Genomic DNA, 19,028 nt, shown 5'->3' on the forward strand with positions numbered 1-19,028 from the left:
TTATAGGTGGATTCAATTTAAATTTGTGTATGGAAATACTATAATGTATTATTTTTCATGTAGAGAGAGTATTATATTTCTATTCCATCTAAAACTCTATATTCATAGCCATTTAAAAAAAATCTTTACTGTCAGTAAAGTATCATTGCAGTCAAAATGCATAACCCAGTTCTTAGCATAGATGGGGACTCCAACAATTTGACAGTACAACTATAATGAGTTTTAATAGTTACCTCCAATTGTAGCTAGATTTATTGGTATAATGGATTTCTGTAGACTCCTTTCTATGCTGGCACGTTTAGGCAAAGATTATTTATATGAAAGAATAATGTTATATGAATACTGGAGAAACACTGATTCTCAATTTTACAAATAAATCTTTGTTTAGCAATTGAAAAAGATCGTGTCGAACTATTATTACATATTAGAATAGCAGATAAGCAAGCACCCTGGCAATCTTTGGATATGCAAAATGCAATTATAATTGCTAATGTCTAAAATGTATTTAAAATATTACATTACGTTTCACACTACCTAACAAATGTTATGGCTTCACAAAGGTCATGGTCAGGACCGCTGCACTTCAGGACAGAAAATAGATTTCTCATCTCAGTAGAACATATTAATATTTCTATCACTTTTGTTTCAGTTCAACTGTTCTGGAGGTAGAAGCCATTTAACAAAATCTATACTTAGTTTTAGGCTTACTAGTTTAATGTGAAGATTAATGATTTACCAACTTTATATAAGTTAAAGTAAGAGCCACTTGTAAAATCATTTAGATTAAAAATAGTTGAAAAAGATAAGCAGATTACCTGAAATTCAAAGCATTAATTTGAAACTTAGTTGTTTTCAATAGTGTGTGGGAAATTTAATACAGTCCACAATAGTAAGGCAACTGAAATGTTGGATTTTTAAAAACTCACTCTCCTTGAATTTAGAATGTTACAACTTGGGCAGGCTCAGACCAGGGATATAATAGGAATTTGTCACAAAGAAGGGAACATGTCATGTAAGTCAATAAGCATTTTGGGCCCACATAATTAACTCAAGTACAGAGGTTAGCGTCAACAAGTACAACTAGGAGGATCAAGACACAGTGTCCAGGTAGCAAGTTTAGGCAACAATGAAATGTTGAATTAATTGGTGCAACAGAAAAGGGGAAACACCAGAACACAATGTAGTGCTGACAAGAGCTAGGAAGGAGGTGAGATCTAGTTTTGTCCTAAAGGAGATGGTGGACTAAGTAGGGTAACCAAGGAGTTTATGCATTGAGAGGATTTTCCGGTTAGAAGCCCAGCTGTTGAACTAAGCCTGTGAAGCAAGATGAAATGGGCTATTTAGATAAGCATTACATCCTAGTTCTTGTAGGTAAAATGAAAATTTAGTTCTGGGTATAATTCTTGGTTATAGGAATTAAGTAGTGAAGAGAATAGGAGAACCTTTTGGAGAAGCCTGAAGGGTTAATGTAAGTATGTCATCAAAGATCCTTTACTTAGGACTTCCCTAGTGGCGCAGTGGTTGAGAATCTGCCTGCCAATGCAGGGGACACGGGTTCGAGCCCTGGTCTGGGAAGATCCCACATGCCACGGAGCAACTGGGCCCGTGAGCCACAACTACTGAGCCTGCGTGTCTGGAGCCTGTGCTCCGCAACAAGAGAGGCCGCGATAGTGAGAGGCCCGCGCACCGCGGTGAAGAATGGCCCCCGCTTGCCACAACTAGAGAAAGCCTTCACGCAGAAACGAAGCCCCGGCACAGCCAAAATTAAATAAATAAATTTAAAGTCTCTTTAGAAAAAAAGAAAAAAAAAAAAGATCCTTTACTTAATATGTGGGCACTTCCCAAAAACTTATGCTTTCTGCCTGTACCATCAATAAATATACTGAGGAATGAAGTGAAATTAATATTCAATGAGGGAATTAAAATAGTCTTAGAGACCATCAATACAAGCTAGATATGGAAGATAATAATACTAAACTACAAAGTATGATAAATTCCACTGAATATTATGAGACCTGTTTCTTAAAATTAAAATATATAATATAATATTCTAAATAGTATAAAGATAGTAAATACATAGAAAATATACCCCACAAAAATGTTAGGAAGTAATTTATAAAAAGTTAAAATGTAGCAGTTAAAGCCAGAATCCTAAAAAAAGGAAATATTAGTAAAATATGCAAATAATATATTCAAAATATTACCACAAAAAGGTAAAAAAATTAAAAATAATTCAGTTATTTAAAAATAAGATTTTAGGAGACTAAAAGAAAAGAAAAAGCTTGTTATGCTTAGAGTTTTCTACCAGGAGCTTCTGGTTCAAGTAGATTCCATATCCTATGTTACCAAGCATTGAAAGCTCAGGGCAGGTGCTAGTCTGTAAGATGCCTCTACGAATAAATAAAAGGATATTGCTCTAGGCATTTGGCTTAGTGAGCAATGGTGCCTTTGAGCAAAGGAAAAATAGTTGCTTTCTCTGTACCAATGTAGCCTATGCTGGGTCTGGGGGAGGGGGACACAATCCACAGGGCTGCCAGATGGTGAGCTAGATTTCAGTCATACTCAGCAACTCAGAACAAATTGCATAGCATTTCACTGCAGGCTTTAAATCAACACTTGAACCTCAACTGATAATATAAGTAAGCTTTAAGCCTTTATCATCTTATTTGTGAGAGAAAGTAAACAACTTATTGGAAAGCATCCCTGGTGGCAACTTTCACTCCCAAGGACAGTGGCTTAGCTAGGCAAATAAATGGAGGGGAAAAAAAAATAGAAACAAGAATGAGAAATGGAGACTACAGTAGTGTGGGAAAAAAAGACATTGGTGAATATAAATCAATACATAATGAAAGGGGCTTCCCTGGTGGCACAGTGGTTGAGAATCTGCCTGCCAATGCAGGGGACACGGGTTCGAGTCCTGGTCTGGGAAGATCCCACATGCCACGGAGCAACTAGGCCCGTGAGCCACAACTACTGAGCCTGCGCGTCTGGAGCCTGTGCTCCGCAACAAGAGAGGCCGCGATAGTGAGAGGCCCACGCACCGCGATGAAGAGTGGCCCCCACTTGCCGCAACAAGAGAAAGCCCTCGCACAGAAACGAAGACCCAATGCAGCCATAAATAAATAAATTAATTAAAAAAAAATACATAATGAAAGAGCAAACTTTGGATAGCTAAACATAAGATTTTGCATGTCTGCCTCTTTTACTGGACTTGAATATCTGAGTAGTAGGTGTGTTCTATTCATTCATTTATCCCAATATCTAGTTTAATGTCAGACAATGTCAGACACATAATATGCTAATGTTTGGTGACAAGTACTAATAGAAAGATGAAAAATAGATGATAGATAGATAGACAGATAGACAGATGATAGATAGGAGCTTGTGCTTTTCTCCAAGGGCAGGGGAAAGGGTTCAAATCATGCTTTGATGATTGATTGCTCACTAAGCTCTATTTTATTTTATTTTATTTTTTTATAAATTTATTTATTTACTTATTTATTTTTGGCTGTGTTGGGTCTTCGTTGCCGCACATGGGCTTTCTCTAGTTATGGCGAGTGGGGGCTACTCTTCATTGCGGTGTGTGGGCTTCTCATTGCGGTGGCTTCTCTTGTTGCAGAGCATGGGCTCTAGGCACACGGGCTTCAGTAGTTGTGGCTTGCGGGCTTAGTAGTTGTGGCTCATGGGCTCAGTAGTTGTGGCTCGCAGGCTCTAGAGCGCAGGCTCAGTAGTTGTGGTGCACGGGCTTAGTTGCTCCGTGGCATGTGAGATCTTCCCGGACCAGGGCTCAAACCCATGCGCCCTGCATTGACAGGTGGATTCTTAACCACTGTGCCACTAGGGAAGTCCCCCACTGAGTTCTATTTTAAATAATTCATAATTCCATTAAAAAATAAGTTATTCATGCTAAATGGTGTTTTGAAGCCCTAATTATTTTGGAAAATTACATATTTTTTCAGACTGATTTAGAACAAGTTTGGAGTAAAAATGGATAACAGTTCTGGAACTTTGTAATACAATCTGCATAGTTTTTAATTACATTTTCCCAACTCATTCTATCTTCTCATTTAACAAACTTATTGAGTGTTTACTATGCATTAAAATGGTACTTTGACTCAAGGAGCTCTTAATTTAGTGAATTTGAAGAACAGGACAATATATTCAACACAGAGAATACTTCGTAACAATAGTTGAGCACAGTATTCCAGGTGAAAATAGATGACAGGAAGCTAACATCTGGAGACAGAGGGAATCTGGGTAAGAATTCCTAAAAAAAAAAATTGACATAAGTTGAATTGTGACTCATTAGTAGTTAGTCAAGTGAAGAAGCATAGGGAGGAAAGCATTGCGGGATTACAGAACATGCTCACACAAACTTGAAGATGATTGTAAGTAGATTAGAGTGATTGGCCTAGAGAAATTCTGGAATGGATGGTCCTGACTAGGGAGGCTGGCATCTACTTCACCATAGATTTTCCATGACTTGCTAAGGACTTTGATGTTTATCTTGAGAATAATTGAGTACCCATAATAGGCTTTAAAGTAGAGGAGTGTCATAATAAGGTTACATTTAAAAAATGGAGCCCTGGCAGCAGTGGGGAGGATAGAGTGTATGAATTGGAAATTGGGAAAAGAGACATTAATTTATAACAGCAACTCAGCAATTCAGGTTATTAACTACTAGGACTAGAACTATATAGAGTATACTGGTGAGAAATATCTGAGAAAAACTTAAGGAAATAGAGCCAAAAGTGTTCATTGATTAATTTTTATGTGGGCATAATACCCTGGCTTCTGACTTGGAACAGTTTAAAAAAATTTTTTTTGTTATTATAATGACATTCACAGAGCTTTGAAACAAAGGACAAATAATAGGTTTCAGTGGTACCTATAAAGAAAGATCAGAGATTTCAGTTTTGGGTTCAAAATACATAGTGGATATCTAGGTTGAGATGTCCTGTGGACAGTTTACACAGGGTTTCAACACATGAAAGGACTTGGATATACATATATATATGAGAGAGAGAGAAGGGAGAGAGAGAGAGAGAGAGAGAGAAGTTGAAGTAGTGGTAGATGAGTTTCCTTGTTTCCTTCCTGTCATCCAATGTGAGTTCCTTTGTTACTCGGCTACAGTAGTTACTTGTTACTTTCTACATTCAGGTTTTATTCTATATTCCAAATCACTCAGATTTACAATAACAAATCTATATCAATGCCTATAACTAGCAGACCAGAGATGGTGGGTAAGAGATAGTGTTAGAATCACTTAAATTCCCCAATTATATAGAATGTACAATAATTTACATCCGGATGGGACTGGGATTTTAGCTCCAGGACTTATGGACAAGCCATTAGCCATCCCCAAACCTACTTCCAGTGTATGACTGCTACACTGGCCTGACTCCTGCTGCCACTAATATGAGCTTGACTGGTGGTCCTCTCACAGCCTCATTGCTTGATGAGTCCACCCTGACTTACCTGTCTAATTGCTCTGCTTATTATTGATCTTCAGCCCATCAGCCTGATTCCCTTGATTCTGGAGTTGGTGTTATCAGAATAGATGAACAAGTGTGTCATCATACATTCATTTTAAGTCCCGAACTTATAACAGATGCCCAGACTACGTGAGCAATATCTTATCAAAGATATCAAGTATCTAAATGAATTGTTTGTAATAAGAATGGCTTCGACATACTCAGCTAACAGTCTTTTCTTGTCCAGCCACTGGTATCCACAAAAACCAATCAATTTATCTACCAAGCTGAGTTTCAACTACTCTTAACTGAGAACTTTCCTCCTCAAACTTTCTAGAAATTTCTATTATATAGTTACTAAGCAAGTATATTCTGCTACAACTAAAAAGTTAAGCATACCTAAATGCATTATTTTAACAAAAATAAATGTAGGAGAGCAACAGAATTGAAGACAAAATAAAAGGAATGACAGCATGGAGAAAGAAGCAGAGGATACACACAAATGATGTATACAGTGAAATTAAGAAGGAAGAGATCAGGGGAAAAAGCAATTAAAGAATAAGAACAAGAGGTAGGAGGTGAACATGTGGGATGATAGTCAGAAGATGACAAAAAAAGAGGGAAAATCTGCATATTTTAAAGTGAAACACTTGGTTTGATTTTAAACAGCAGAAACAATCCTGCTCTGACATTAAAAACAAACTGGATCAGCATTCCTCAGTAGATATTCCCACCTATATTATCTTCAAAGATAGTTTCAAATATTTTGCTTGGGGAAAAATCACCCATTCCAATTTTAGTTACCATTTTTGGAACATGTTATCTTAGAGTGTTTGAAATAAAATTTCTTCTTTTATTATTTTTTCTTCTTATTTGTCAATCATGCAGTCTTTCACAACCATTTTTCAGGAAAACCTTTAAATCAATGATTATTATGGCACATAATCAAGAAAGTAAACAACAGATTTTTCCCCTTATTACTCTACTTAAAGTAGAATTCAATATACTATTCTGCTATGGGAATATATGCTTATGCTCAATATTTTTAGGGTAACTCAGTTCTTACAGTAAGCTTATGAATAGCATTTCTTCAATACAGCATCACTTAAAAGTTGCTCTTCCTTTAGAAGGACTCAGTTGGCCTCTCTTTTGCCTGGATTCAATGCTAGGCTACCATAATCCTTTATCATTTGCACATGGTGAGTTGAATCCTCTCCACCAGGCATGCAGACTTTGTCTTAACCAGTGGCATGGACTGAGGCAGGTACACGTTAGAAACTCTTGTGGAAAGTGTGATGTTCCCTAGTTTTCTATTAAATAATTATATTCTTTAGTACACATAGAAGCAGCACTTGAGTGAACAAGAATGCAAAGGTCATTAAAAATATAGCAGAATCTGGAAGGGTGATATGGATGGAGACTTTCTAATTGTTCCTGCGTGATTTGGAAATATGATAGAAACATGACTACTAGAAAGATTTGCAGAAGGAACAGCTATTTATTCACTCTCTTTCCCACTTCCAGATTCTCAGTTAAGAGTATATCCAGATTGTGTTTATGCCATTCTTCCCAAGATGTTATATAATGGTTAGTGATTAATTAATTAAACCTATTCCTTAATCCATGCCAACATTCTTATATATGTATATTCTCCGCAACAATTGAAAATAAACACAATACATTTGAAAATTTTGACATACAAAAATGTTGTAAGAACTTATATTGGTTACTTGCTATTTCTTATCTACTAGTACTGTTTAATAGTTCCCGGAATGACACTAAATACTTTGCACGTTTTGTAGTTATTCACCCCCCCACCGCACCAAATGCCAGCATTACTTTAACAAGAATTTCCATGGTTTATTATTTAGAGGGCCAAGTGTTCATGAAATATAGTAAACTTTGAGTATAAGCAACATTATGACAAACAGAAAAGCAAATGGACTTGTTAAACTTATTCTGAACGATAGTATTATAGTTTAAGTATTGACAGAGCGCCAAAGATATTTTGCTGATCCTCTGAGGTTCAGAGATGCCAATAAACAGAAGAAACAATATAAATTCAAAACCTATTGTTACTATACAGTCTCAAAATAGTGAAAACCAACTAAAAACAAGGGTTTGATTTACTTAAATATTTAACAAAAATTTATTGCAAGAGAGATTTTTCACTGAATTTACAGTTTCAAGGAACATGGTACAAAACATAGTGCCATCAGCTTTGTCTAAACATTAAATAGGTGCAAATACACAAAGATTAAAAAAAAACAGAGCATACTTTACAACATAAATTACAGTACTATAAATATATTTTATATACATTATACATACTCTTAAGACATCATTTTAATATACAGCATATATTATATTGATTTGCAAACTATGCAGTGCCTTACTAATATTATATATCAGAAGCTTAAGAATTTATTTGCATCATTACACTTATAGTAAATGATTTCATATCAATGAGGCCATATTTTGCCTAGTTTATTTCCACCATTTAAATAGGCAATTATCCACTTAGATGAGCATTAACGTGTATAGCAATAGTTTTCACATGAATATTTTCTTTCCCTTTCATAGTGATGACTAAAAGAGGGGCTGCAGCGGGATGACCGAAGGGTGAGGGGACAGCAGTGAAGGAAAGAGTGCATGGGGTAAAGGTGAGAAAGCCAGATGGCTAGGATGAAGAACTGAAGCTGGAATGATTGGCATCTGAGGGGGAGTAACAAAAGTTGGCTGATTCCCAGGACAAAGCCTTGGTCCTACTGGTCCTACTGAGATCTGAGGTAACGATGTTCTGTTGAGAGCTGGGACTTGGGACAGAAACTGTTGGTGTGGTTGAAGCACTTTAAAGGTTCCTGCAGCTGCAGCTGCTGCCGCGGCTGCAGCAGCTGCTGCATGCTGCTGCAAAACAGTATGGTGGATAGCGGTTACAGAGGTAGAACACAAGGGCTGCTGCAAAGGCAAAGGCTGCAGAGGTGTGCTAGGGGGTGGGAGGGCAGCTGGAGGAAAAGTGAATTTGACCTTGTTGGCCAGCATGCTCGGCGGAATGATGTGCTGGTAGACTTCACATGGTAGATTTTTGAACTTGTCATGGTTTTCTATTGGAATCAATAATGCTTGTTCTGGTAAAGCTAACGGAGCCAGGATCTGCTCCGTTGTTACAAAGGTATGGCCACTGACATGTGCTTCTTTGAATGGTAATGGTGGTTGTGCATTAAGGATTCCTGAATTAAAACACAGCCACTCAGTTGATGCCTCATTCATCTTTCCTTGTGGAAGGGCCTCAGCCAGTTCATAACGACAAAGGTATGATTTAGGTTGTGACTGTCTAAAGTTCCTTTCAATACTAGGCACCTTGAAAGGAATTTGCTTCTCGTTAATATTTGTATTCTCACTTCTTTCTTTGTGTTCAAGCAAGGTACTGTCCATTTCTTCTTTTGTTGGGGCACTAGCTCTGTAGACTGATGTGGTGGGTTCACTGGAAATCTCTGACAATTCACCAGAAGTGGTCTCCATTACGACCTGCTCAGTTTCACCATTGGTTTCAGAAGGAAGGGGATTGCTAGCGGGCAGAGCCAGTTTATTTTCTACTTGGTCCATTTGTTCTGAGTTCCTTTTGACATTTGCAGTTTCTTGTGGTTTTATTTCCTCTTTTCTGTCTTCACTTATTATTTCATCCTGGTGATGTAAGGAAGAATTACCTTTCCTGGGATAATCTGTCTTCTCTTTGAGTTCCAAAGCTTCAAAACTGGTGTGGAATCTCCTCTGTTTCCTTTTAGGCTTACAAGGAGCAGAAGTGCGGGGTGGCCTCAAAAATTCTTCTGGTAGATAATTCTGTTGATCTAAACTTTCATCTGAAGAATAAGAATATGAATGTTGTCTACGTTTTTGATGGCATCTTTCTGATTCATTAATGAGAGAATTATAACCTCTTTTAACTGCCTGGTTCTGACTCATGCATTTCATTTCATTTTGAAGAACTAGGCAGCTGTGATCTTGACTACAGCTGGATGTTTTGGCTTTCCAACTACAGTAAGTTCTGGAGTATGTTAAATTATGTTTCACAGAATGTATCATTGTTGAATTGGATTGTCCATTTAAAACAACTGAGCTCTTTTTACAGTGGTTTTTAGAACTGACAATAATATTCTTATTATTATTGTATTCAGTGTTCTGGGTTTTACACATTTCTTCATTTTCACTTAAGTATATGGATGCTGATTTGGGCCTTTTATCAGGTAATTGCTGTGAGTCCAATAATTGCTCTGTAGCTAAATACTGTTTTTCTGAAATTGTTTCCAGTAGATTTTTCCTAGTTTTATCAGTGTAACTATTTTCTCTTTCCATTTTGAAATAAGTTTCTGATTCTTTGATTTTCTTTCCATAATTATGGCGACATAACTTTCTTCTTTTTTTCTTTCTTCTACTTTTATGGAACCAGGGTTCATGAGTATCTTTCAATCTTATTTTGTTGTATTTGCCACCAAGAGCATCCTGTTTTATCTGATTTTTAGTAAAAGCATATATTTTTGTTTTTCTGATCCTACAGGAAATATTTTTATACCTCTGACTCATACTCTCATTTTTTCCAGAATCACAGCTATTGGAGAGCGTATCATCAGCCAAAAGAGGAGTGACTTGGGTATATCCATTTCTGCTACCTCCAATTTCATGATCAGTAAGTCCTGTCACAGATGTGTCCTTGCAATCTAAAACTGGTCTCTTGCAAATGTCTTCTCCCTTCTGATGAGAAGAAAGATCACTTAAGGGCAGCTTATTTTTATCTAGATTGTTGTTTAATTTAGTGGACTTGAAGTCAAAACAGAGAGGATTACAGCTATAGGAAATTGATGGTTGAGTAGTTGTGTAAATCAGCATTTCTGATGGCCACTGAAGAACTGTGGATCCATCTTTGTTAAGTACGGGTACAAATGGCTCACATGGTCTTTTATATAAATCCATTTTTTTATGTAGGGTTATATTATCCTCTTCAGAATTTAAAGGGGCCAACATGTCAGGGCTGTGATTTTTACATTCAGCTTCAATCGTGGATGCATCATTGTCCTTAACACTTTCCTCTACGGTAGCTTGCAAAGACAAGCAGTCATTAGCCATATCAAGAACTATAGATTTATTTCCTAGCAAGTCAGAAGTGTTACCACTTACAGGTATGTCTTCATTAATAATAACATCTTCCAGTGGAATTTGATCTGCTAAAGGGACTGAATTTTGACAATTATCTGCATCAGATGATGAAGGGAGTTGAAACTGGCAAAATGGAGGTAATAGTAATGTATCTTTTTCACTAGAAACTTCTTTCATCTCTTGAGTTTGAGCAGTTTCTCTGTCAGTGCACCTTCCTTCTGGTGGATGAAAAGAATTAGCTTTCTCCTCATAACTCAAAAGCCCATCTGTTGGTGAAGAGAGTTGAAGATGACAAGCACTGGGGACAAATCTACTTTTTCTGCTAAATCCTTTTGCCACAGAGGCATCATCATTGCATTCAGAGAAGGCTGCAGCTGAGGACTCCAGCTTCACGGATGCTTTCTTTGGAAATGCAAAAGAAAAGCCAATTTTGTGTCTGAGAATCCCCTGGGCTTGATCTCCAAGTTGGCTCTTTTTGGCGGTATAACTTTTCACGCTTTCTGGATCTGTAGCAACAGTGGTAACACCTTTAGCATTCTCTTGGCTATGAATCAAAGTACATTTGAAATCTTCCTGGTTATTAACTGAATCCACAACAACTCTTTGGGAAATTTCATTACAATTTTCTCTCACAGTAACAGTTGTTGACTTGAACATAGGGCCACTTCCAGGAGCACTACAAAAAGAAACAAAATTGTGTTTTCAGAAAGGACACTTGAGGAAAAATACTCAAACACTTACAACTTAGAAATGTCAGCGTAAGATTTTTTTCAAGTTTTAAAATCTTTGTAAGATAATTACTTTCATGTAGTGCAATTGCCTTCCATAGAACTGCAATTTAATTTAGTTATTGGATATTGTTTGGGATAACTTGGAGATGATGTCTTGAAGTTACTTTTATAGCTATTAACAGCAACGGTCAAAGACATTTCTATGCTCTCAGCCAGTGTTTCCAGACCAAGAATTTTTTTACCCCCATGGCCTCTTCAGTGACATTTTAGAATACAGAACTCTCTAAAATAAAATTACTTTTAATTCACAAACACTCAACATCATTGATCCTATATGGAGAATATGAAGGAAGTTAAAGAAAAACTCTCAGTCATGATGTAAGCAGGGCTGGGAATTCAGTTCAACAATTCAATTCAACCAGTGTTCACTGAGTATCTACCAAAGGCCAGGTGATATGCTCAATGAGAGCTCTGAGTCTTTTGGATTGGCTGTTCTTAATATTTAAAAATTATCCTGAAGTTATCCATTATATCATTATATAGAGTAAATATTGGAAAAGACTATACTTATGATGTGGTTTCCATTTATTTGGAATTACAGTATACCATGAATAGTGAGCTCTTATTAAAAGAATGATACTGTCCAGCACATAAACAAAGAACTACCTAAGTATCATCTTTACCCCAAAAGAATTATGCTGTTCAGAATTTTCCATGCTTTTCTGAAAAGTTAGTTTCTCAGAAGTTATAAATGGTCCAAATTTTTTTAATCGAATAATTTCTTCAGTATCTAACACAGTGGACTGTTTTATTACCTTGTTTGATATTAAGAAGCAACACTACTTAATTTACACCTCATTAGAGGCACCAAATTACTGGGAAAATCATGTGCCTGGGGGAGCAGTGTAATGTGAAATATTTATGTGTGCTAAGAAAAGTAATTTAGATAAGAAGTTTTGCTTCTTTTGTACATATCTTATTATCAGCTCTACTTCTCTTAATATATTAGACTTTACATTTGCAAATGAATTAAATTACATAGGTCCGAGATAATATGAAAGGTAAACTTGCACTTGTATAATTTTTCATTTTTTACTACACAGAATAAAAATATCTGGTTGGTATAATTCAACAGAGGTTATGTTTGATATTAACAGTTCACTATAGGATTCCAGATATATTTAAATTTTATTTTGACTTTTCTGAAGCTGACATCTCAAACAATGTTTTGATATGTCAATATCCCCTAACATTATTCTGTATAAAATAAATTTGGCATAAAATAGCTTTGTTTTAAATAATAATCAGAGAGGCCTATTTAATGGGTGGGGTGGAGGGTAGCCTAAGGGTGGCTATCTTTTCATAACATTGTCCTGGCCTGAATTTTTAAGTTCTGATTTATAACATTATAGCTGCTCTCTGTTAGAAGCAGGTCCAAGTGTAAGAGTTGTAAAGTTTTAATAGTCCAGTTAGAGTTCATTCACAGCGAAACTAATTTCAACCTACCTCTGACATGCATAGGGCCCTCCTGACCTTTATATATTAAGAATACATATGGAGCAAGGAACCTCTCTTTTTCGCTCCATATGTGTTCTAAAGATCATTGCAAATAAAAGTTCTCCAAATTTTCAATGAAAAAGTAAGTTCCTCCTAAAACTCCATTTATAACAAAGGCTATGAGATGGTGCTTTGGTCTCTTCTTCAATCAAATGTTTTGAATTTCGCCAAGAAATAGAATAGCTTTCAACTAAGATAGCTTAAAGAGAAGAATAATGTAAAATTAATTTTTTTACAAACTAAAATTATAGTAATTTGGCTTTTTATTGAAATGTGCATTAAACAGGTGTTTGCATAAAACTCAAATTCAATTTAGTGTTTACAGCCCACAGAAAGCCATGAAAATGTGAGCGTCTTATTCTGGGTACAGAAATAGATAGATTTGTGCCCTTTATTCAGTTCCTTTTTTTTGTTGTCATGTTTTAAGAAAACTTAACATTTTACTGTAGACTCACCATACAGTTTCCTTTCTTAGCTCGGCCAGCTTGTGCAGGCGTTGGAGTGCCTTTTCCTGTTTTCTTTCATCTTTCCTGGATTTAGATGCTACATTTCGAGCAAATTCCCTTTGTTTTAGTTCTTTGAGTCTCTATTAAAAAATACAAAAATAATTAACAGTATTTAGGTCTATGGCAATGTCAAAGTTACTATTGTTGTTGTTGGAATTTTCCAGTACATCATCTTTGATCTCATCTAAGGAAAACACAGCATTTGTGACCATCCACTTCTAACAAAATATTTTCTTGCACTTTTGCCTTGTAAAAAATGCCAAAACATATTATTACACTATATCAAAAGATATGCCTATACCCTGGTAAATTGGAAAGGAAAAATTTCTTCTTTACTTATTGTTTCCTGCCAAGATTCTCTGCCTAATTTAGATGAAGTGTTGGAGTCTTATAAACCCCTAATTTTTAAATAAATTCAATTAAGCTTGTGTATTTCAGTTATATATGATAAATTCCATCATATTTTGATGTGCTCTATATTAGAAAGGTGTCTGATCCTTTTCATATTTTTTAAGAAGAGTAAATGTCTTATGTTAATCCATAAGACAAATGCCCTCTACTAATGTGATTTAAAATAATCCTTCCCCTCAAATACCAGGCATATTTACCAAGTAATTCAAGATCTGGGAAGAAAATTAAGTGTCTTTGTGTAAATTCTTTTTATATTGAGCATATGTTTCATCTGTATTAAAGGAGCTCAGTTTGGGGGCTGAAGGCCAGAAAAAGAACATGTCAACTTGAATAGAATTGATAAATAGCCATGTATGTAGCATGATTTAAGAGACCCCAAAGTGGTCCCATGCCCCAAATATTTTCACTATAGTCTTTCACAGAGACAGTATATAGTCATTAAAAATGATTAAAGTACTGTTTTTTCTCATGGAGCTCATGTTGTTATGCAATCGTGATATGTCAGAGTCTTAGAATAGGACTTTACAAGAATAAAGCATATACTAATCACATTTTTATGAAGTGGTTGAACAAAATCTTAATAAATGCCTTATGTGTATACACTGATGTATGCCAGGGTCTTAGAACAATGCCTGATCTATAAAAGACCTACTCAATAAATATTTATTGATTTATGTAGAATCACTTAGATCCTCCAAATTAGGTATTTTCCTACTTCAAAAAAAGTTATGCTAGGGAATTCCCTGGTGGTCCAGTGGTTAGGACTTTATGCTTTCACTGCCAAGGGCTCGGGTTCAATATCTGGTCAGGGAACTAAGATCCTGCAAGCTGTGCAGTGCAGCCAAAAAAAAAAGTCATGCTAATGAAATAATATTAGATTATTGGTCATCCTAGATTGTATCTGCTGAATTTCTCCTACATAGAACCATAACTTAAACTTCAAATAATCTCTAATACTTTAATTAATGGGATTTATATAAGGTATATATACATATATATGCATATATATGTATGAGATTACTCTAGAATATTTATTTTAACATAACACAAAGATATTTTGAGACCATTTGCATTGACATATTTGTGAAGGAGTTTATTTAGAGTTGAATTTAAATAAAAGATTAACCATGTCATAAATATCTAAATTGTACTAGTATTTCATAGAAAGTAAAATTTTGACATATATCATTGCACTGATATAACAATTAAATGTAGCTACAATTTTCTAATACATATTAAATTATTTGTTATTAAAAATATGTAGAATTAGAGATACTAGGGCAAGAAAGTTTTAATTCTAGATTTTAAATATTCATAGTCTTGGTCATCTCTATTTCCTAAAATCTTGAAGTCATATCAAGACTCATTCAAAAATTTATTGATCACCAGCAATGGTCATTCTGTTAAATGGCTGGGATATTTTTCAGAGAGTAAAGAAAATGTTTTTACTTTTTTCTGGTGTGTGTCTCTGTGTCTGTGACTATATGTGCAGGCAAGTGTGTGTGAGTGTATGTTTATATGCATTTTACAGAAATAAGGAGAAAAGACACACAGGAAGAGATAATGGCAATCAGTGGTTGAGGTATTCTTATTGTTCCATACGAGGACAGAACAGGGGTGCCCAAACAATCCCCAGGTAGGCTACCTGGGAAAAGTCACATCTGATCTGGGTCTTGAAGGATATAAAAGAGCATGAAGAAGAAGTGTTGGATGTTGGAAGTGAGAGGATATTTTGGGGGAAAAAAAAAAACAGTTTTGTATAAACATAGAAATAAAAGCATGCATACTCTAAAAGAAAAATGCACGATGTAAAGAAGGATGGCTAGAGCAGAGTGTATTTGTGGAAGTAATGAGAATTGATGAATTATGGGGTCCAACCAAATCATGGGGAACCCTGTCTATCATATGACTAAATGTGACTGTAGGAAACATTGAAGGAGTTAAATAATGCAGTGCCACAGTAGGACTTTCATTTTATTAAGATTCTTTTGGCGTCAGTATGCATGAAACTTTGCCATAGAACAAGATTAAAGACAAAGCAACCAATAAATAGAATATTACCATGAACCAGGTAAGAAACAATAAAAGCCTTTCCTAAGGGAGTTGCAGTGGAGAGGAAAAGTAAAATTAGTGATTTATTGGATGTGCATAATTGAGTGACCTAAAGGATATGCACTACCTTTACTGAGAAATACCACCTGCCACTGTAAGAAACAGATATTCAATCAAGAGAGGGTTTGGGTTAGGAGGAGGATGCTAACAGAGAATTTGAAAGAAAATAGAAGATAAGTTCTCTAAAATAAACATTTAAAAGAATCAAAGTGCCAAGTAAAATAAAGAAATTTGCAATACCAATAAAAGAACTAACATTCAAAGATGTTTTAAAAATTCTATTTATAAATAGCGATATTTTAAGAAGCAGACGTAATTTTTTTTCCTACTAGATTCTTTGGGTAACTGGAGACAACAATTAAGAAAGATAGACTTGATTATTTTTAATAAAATTTTTAGAATAAATGTTAATTTCTATTATATAAATATGCATATATATGCAAGTAAAAGTACAGTGCTTCTAAAAAAAGTTAAGCTTTTCTAAAGCAAGTATATGAAACGCCAAGAATTTCACTATTTACTGTTTCAAATTAACCATTATGATTTGACCTAATCCATTTCCACTGACATAATAGTTAAAAAGCAAGGAGTCTGTCAATTACCAAATGGCAGTAGTGTTGTATTATCTGTGATATAACTGAGTGATTGATATGGCTATGATTTAGGGAACTGTGTACATTTATTTATTTTTTTATTGGAGTATAGTCAACTTACAATGTTGTGTTAGTTTCAGGTGTACAGCAAAGTGAAGAATGCAAATGTTGTTTTTTCTTGTAGAGGTTGTCAAGGAGCACCAAACTACATTCAAGTGTTCCTATTGATCTCAATCTCCCTCTATGTACACATAATTTTCTTATCTCAGTGACAGACTTCCTGATAAGGTAAATAAACTTGACTAACATTTAGGGACTATTTAGTTGCAGAGATTATAGGCCTGGTCAAATACTCTGGTCAGTTTTAGGATAAAATTTATCAGTCTTTATATCCTTTCTTGAATTTTTCTGCAGAAAAATAAAGTCCTACATCATATTTTATATCAAGTAGAGTAATTTTGACAGGCAAAAAATAGAAACCAAGTAAATTCTTTTGAGAATGCCAAATGGAAAGAAAACTTAAGTTCCACACAAATGAATATACAAGATAATACCTGTGAGGCTTATGGAAATATCAATGCTATTTCAAAAGCTTCCTCAACAATTTACTGAGAATCACTCAAAAGAAATTCTTAGTGATAAATGTCAAGACAGGAATGACAGTCAGCAAGAATTAGAAAATTAAAAGTATGTTAAAAGGAAATTGTGTGGCTTAGCTACTGCATTGCAAAACAAATTATAATGTACGCTCACATATAATTCAATGTATACTTTGAAAATATGCAATAAGGATGAAAAAACAAAGAATCAATATTCTTTGGTTATGATACCATCTCAGAGGGTCTACTCTACTTTCCCACTGATTTACTTCTCTTAGTCTATAGAGAAACAGAATGTCACAAGGGCAACACAGGTCATTAGTCCTCAGATATGGTCTCAGGAAAACCCATTGAGTTGGATGGTTGGGAAAGTTATAATGATCCTAGCCTCAGGTTAATGGTGGTGTTCAGACAGTGGCAAAGGTTTCTTCAATGTGAGAAAGAGACAGAAAAAGAGAGAGAGAGAGAAAGATACCATTTAAACAACGCATCAGTTTGTGTTTAAACATTTAGGTAAATTACATCGTTTTACAATTGCAAACAGAACTTTTATGAACATTCTTATATCTATATATTGTACACCTGTCTAGTCTAATTACACCCCAAAGACAGGTTCCTACAAGAAAAACTGCTAGAATAAAAGATAAACATGCACTTTTTTGAGGTTTTCCAAACTGCTATTCATAGCTTTATAACATCATTTCACTCTTCCCAACAGTATATTGGGAATATACACAATATTGGGTAGCAGCCCTACTAAATTTGTTTGACAGTCAATACGTGATATATCATTAATGTTTTGCCTATAATTCATTTGTTTACTAGGAAGCAGAAATATTTTTACATATATATTGGCCACCTGTATATCTTCATTTAGAATTAATATTGTTCCTTAAAATTTATTAAGCAACATTATATACATTACTTTGACTCTGAAAATAAGCATGTGAGCAAACAGGTCTAGCATTATTGTCCATACTCAGAGATGACAAAACTGAAGCTAAGCAAGTTTTAGACTTGTTCAGAGTTGCGTACAAGTGGTAGAACCAGACTGGAATCAGGATTTCCAGGAACACTTCCTGTGACTTATCTCCTATATTTACTCTTCTATACGTTATTCAAGCTTTCTAACTCTTTAGGACAGGCTTATTGGGATGTGATACAGATTTTCATTTGTCTTTCAGCGAATACTCCTTGAGTGTCCATTACTTGTCAGCTGCTATTCTAAGCACAGTTGATATATCTGTGACAAAGGAGGAAAAAAGCTCTGTTTGTTTCATGAAATTTTCACCATAGTTGAGAGAACGGGACATTAAAACATATAAATAAGTTGTATAGTATAGTAGATAGTGAAAAGTGCTGTGGATGAAATGAATTTAAGCTGAGGGTGCAGGAAGTAAGGGGAGGGATAGCAATTTCAAATAGAGTGATTAGGTAAGGTTTTCTATTAGGCTTATTTTCTATTTCTGTGTAACAAATTACCATAAACTTAGCAGCTTTCAACAGCACACATTATTATCTCACGGTTTCTGTAAGTCAGTATGCCTGTTCTTTGCTCAGTCAAGGTGTTGGCCAGGATGTTTTCTCATCTGGAGGCTTGTCTTGGAAAAAATCATCTCACAAGCTCCCTAAGGTTGCTGGTAGAGTTTATTTCCTTCTGGTTATAGGACTGAGAGCCCCAGCTTCCTACTGATTGTCAGCCAGGACTACTCTCTGAGTGCCCAATCTGCCAGCAACAGAAATCAACACTGAGCCCCCAATATGGCACCATTCCCAGGTGTGATCAGCCATTGCCTGGTGGCAGGTTGATTACGTTGGATAGCTTCCTTGAAAAAAGAAAAAAAAAGGCAGTGTTTTGTTCTTCCTGCAATAGACGTTTACTCTGGATGTGAAC

General features: G+C 35.3%; 1 protein-coding gene across 1 annotated transcript in view; it reads right to left on the reverse strand.

The window, feature by feature from the left end:
• Positions 1 to 3,481: 3,481 nt before the first annotated feature.
• Positions 3,482 to 19,028, reverse strand: part of ZNF804A (zinc finger protein 804A) — a 306,971-nt gene continuing 291,424 nt past the window's right edge. The window contains exons 3-4 of the mRNA XM_082397509.1: positions 13,369 to 13,499; positions 3,482 to 11,301 (exon numbers count right to left, since the gene is read on the reverse strand). Of these exons, the coding sequence (XP_082253635.1) occupies positions 8,064 to 11,301; positions 13,369 to 13,499 (3,369 nt within the window). The 3' untranslated portion in view covers positions 3,482 to 8,063. The remainder of the gene's footprint in view (positions 11,302 to 13,368; positions 13,500 to 19,028) is intronic.

The sequence above is a fragment of the Balaenoptera borealis genome (genome assembly GCF_965194805.1).
Source record: "Balaenoptera borealis genome assembly, chromosome: 6".
Taxonomy (NCBI): domain Eukaryota; kingdom Metazoa; phylum Chordata; class Mammalia; order Artiodactyla; family Balaenopteridae; genus Balaenoptera; species Balaenoptera borealis.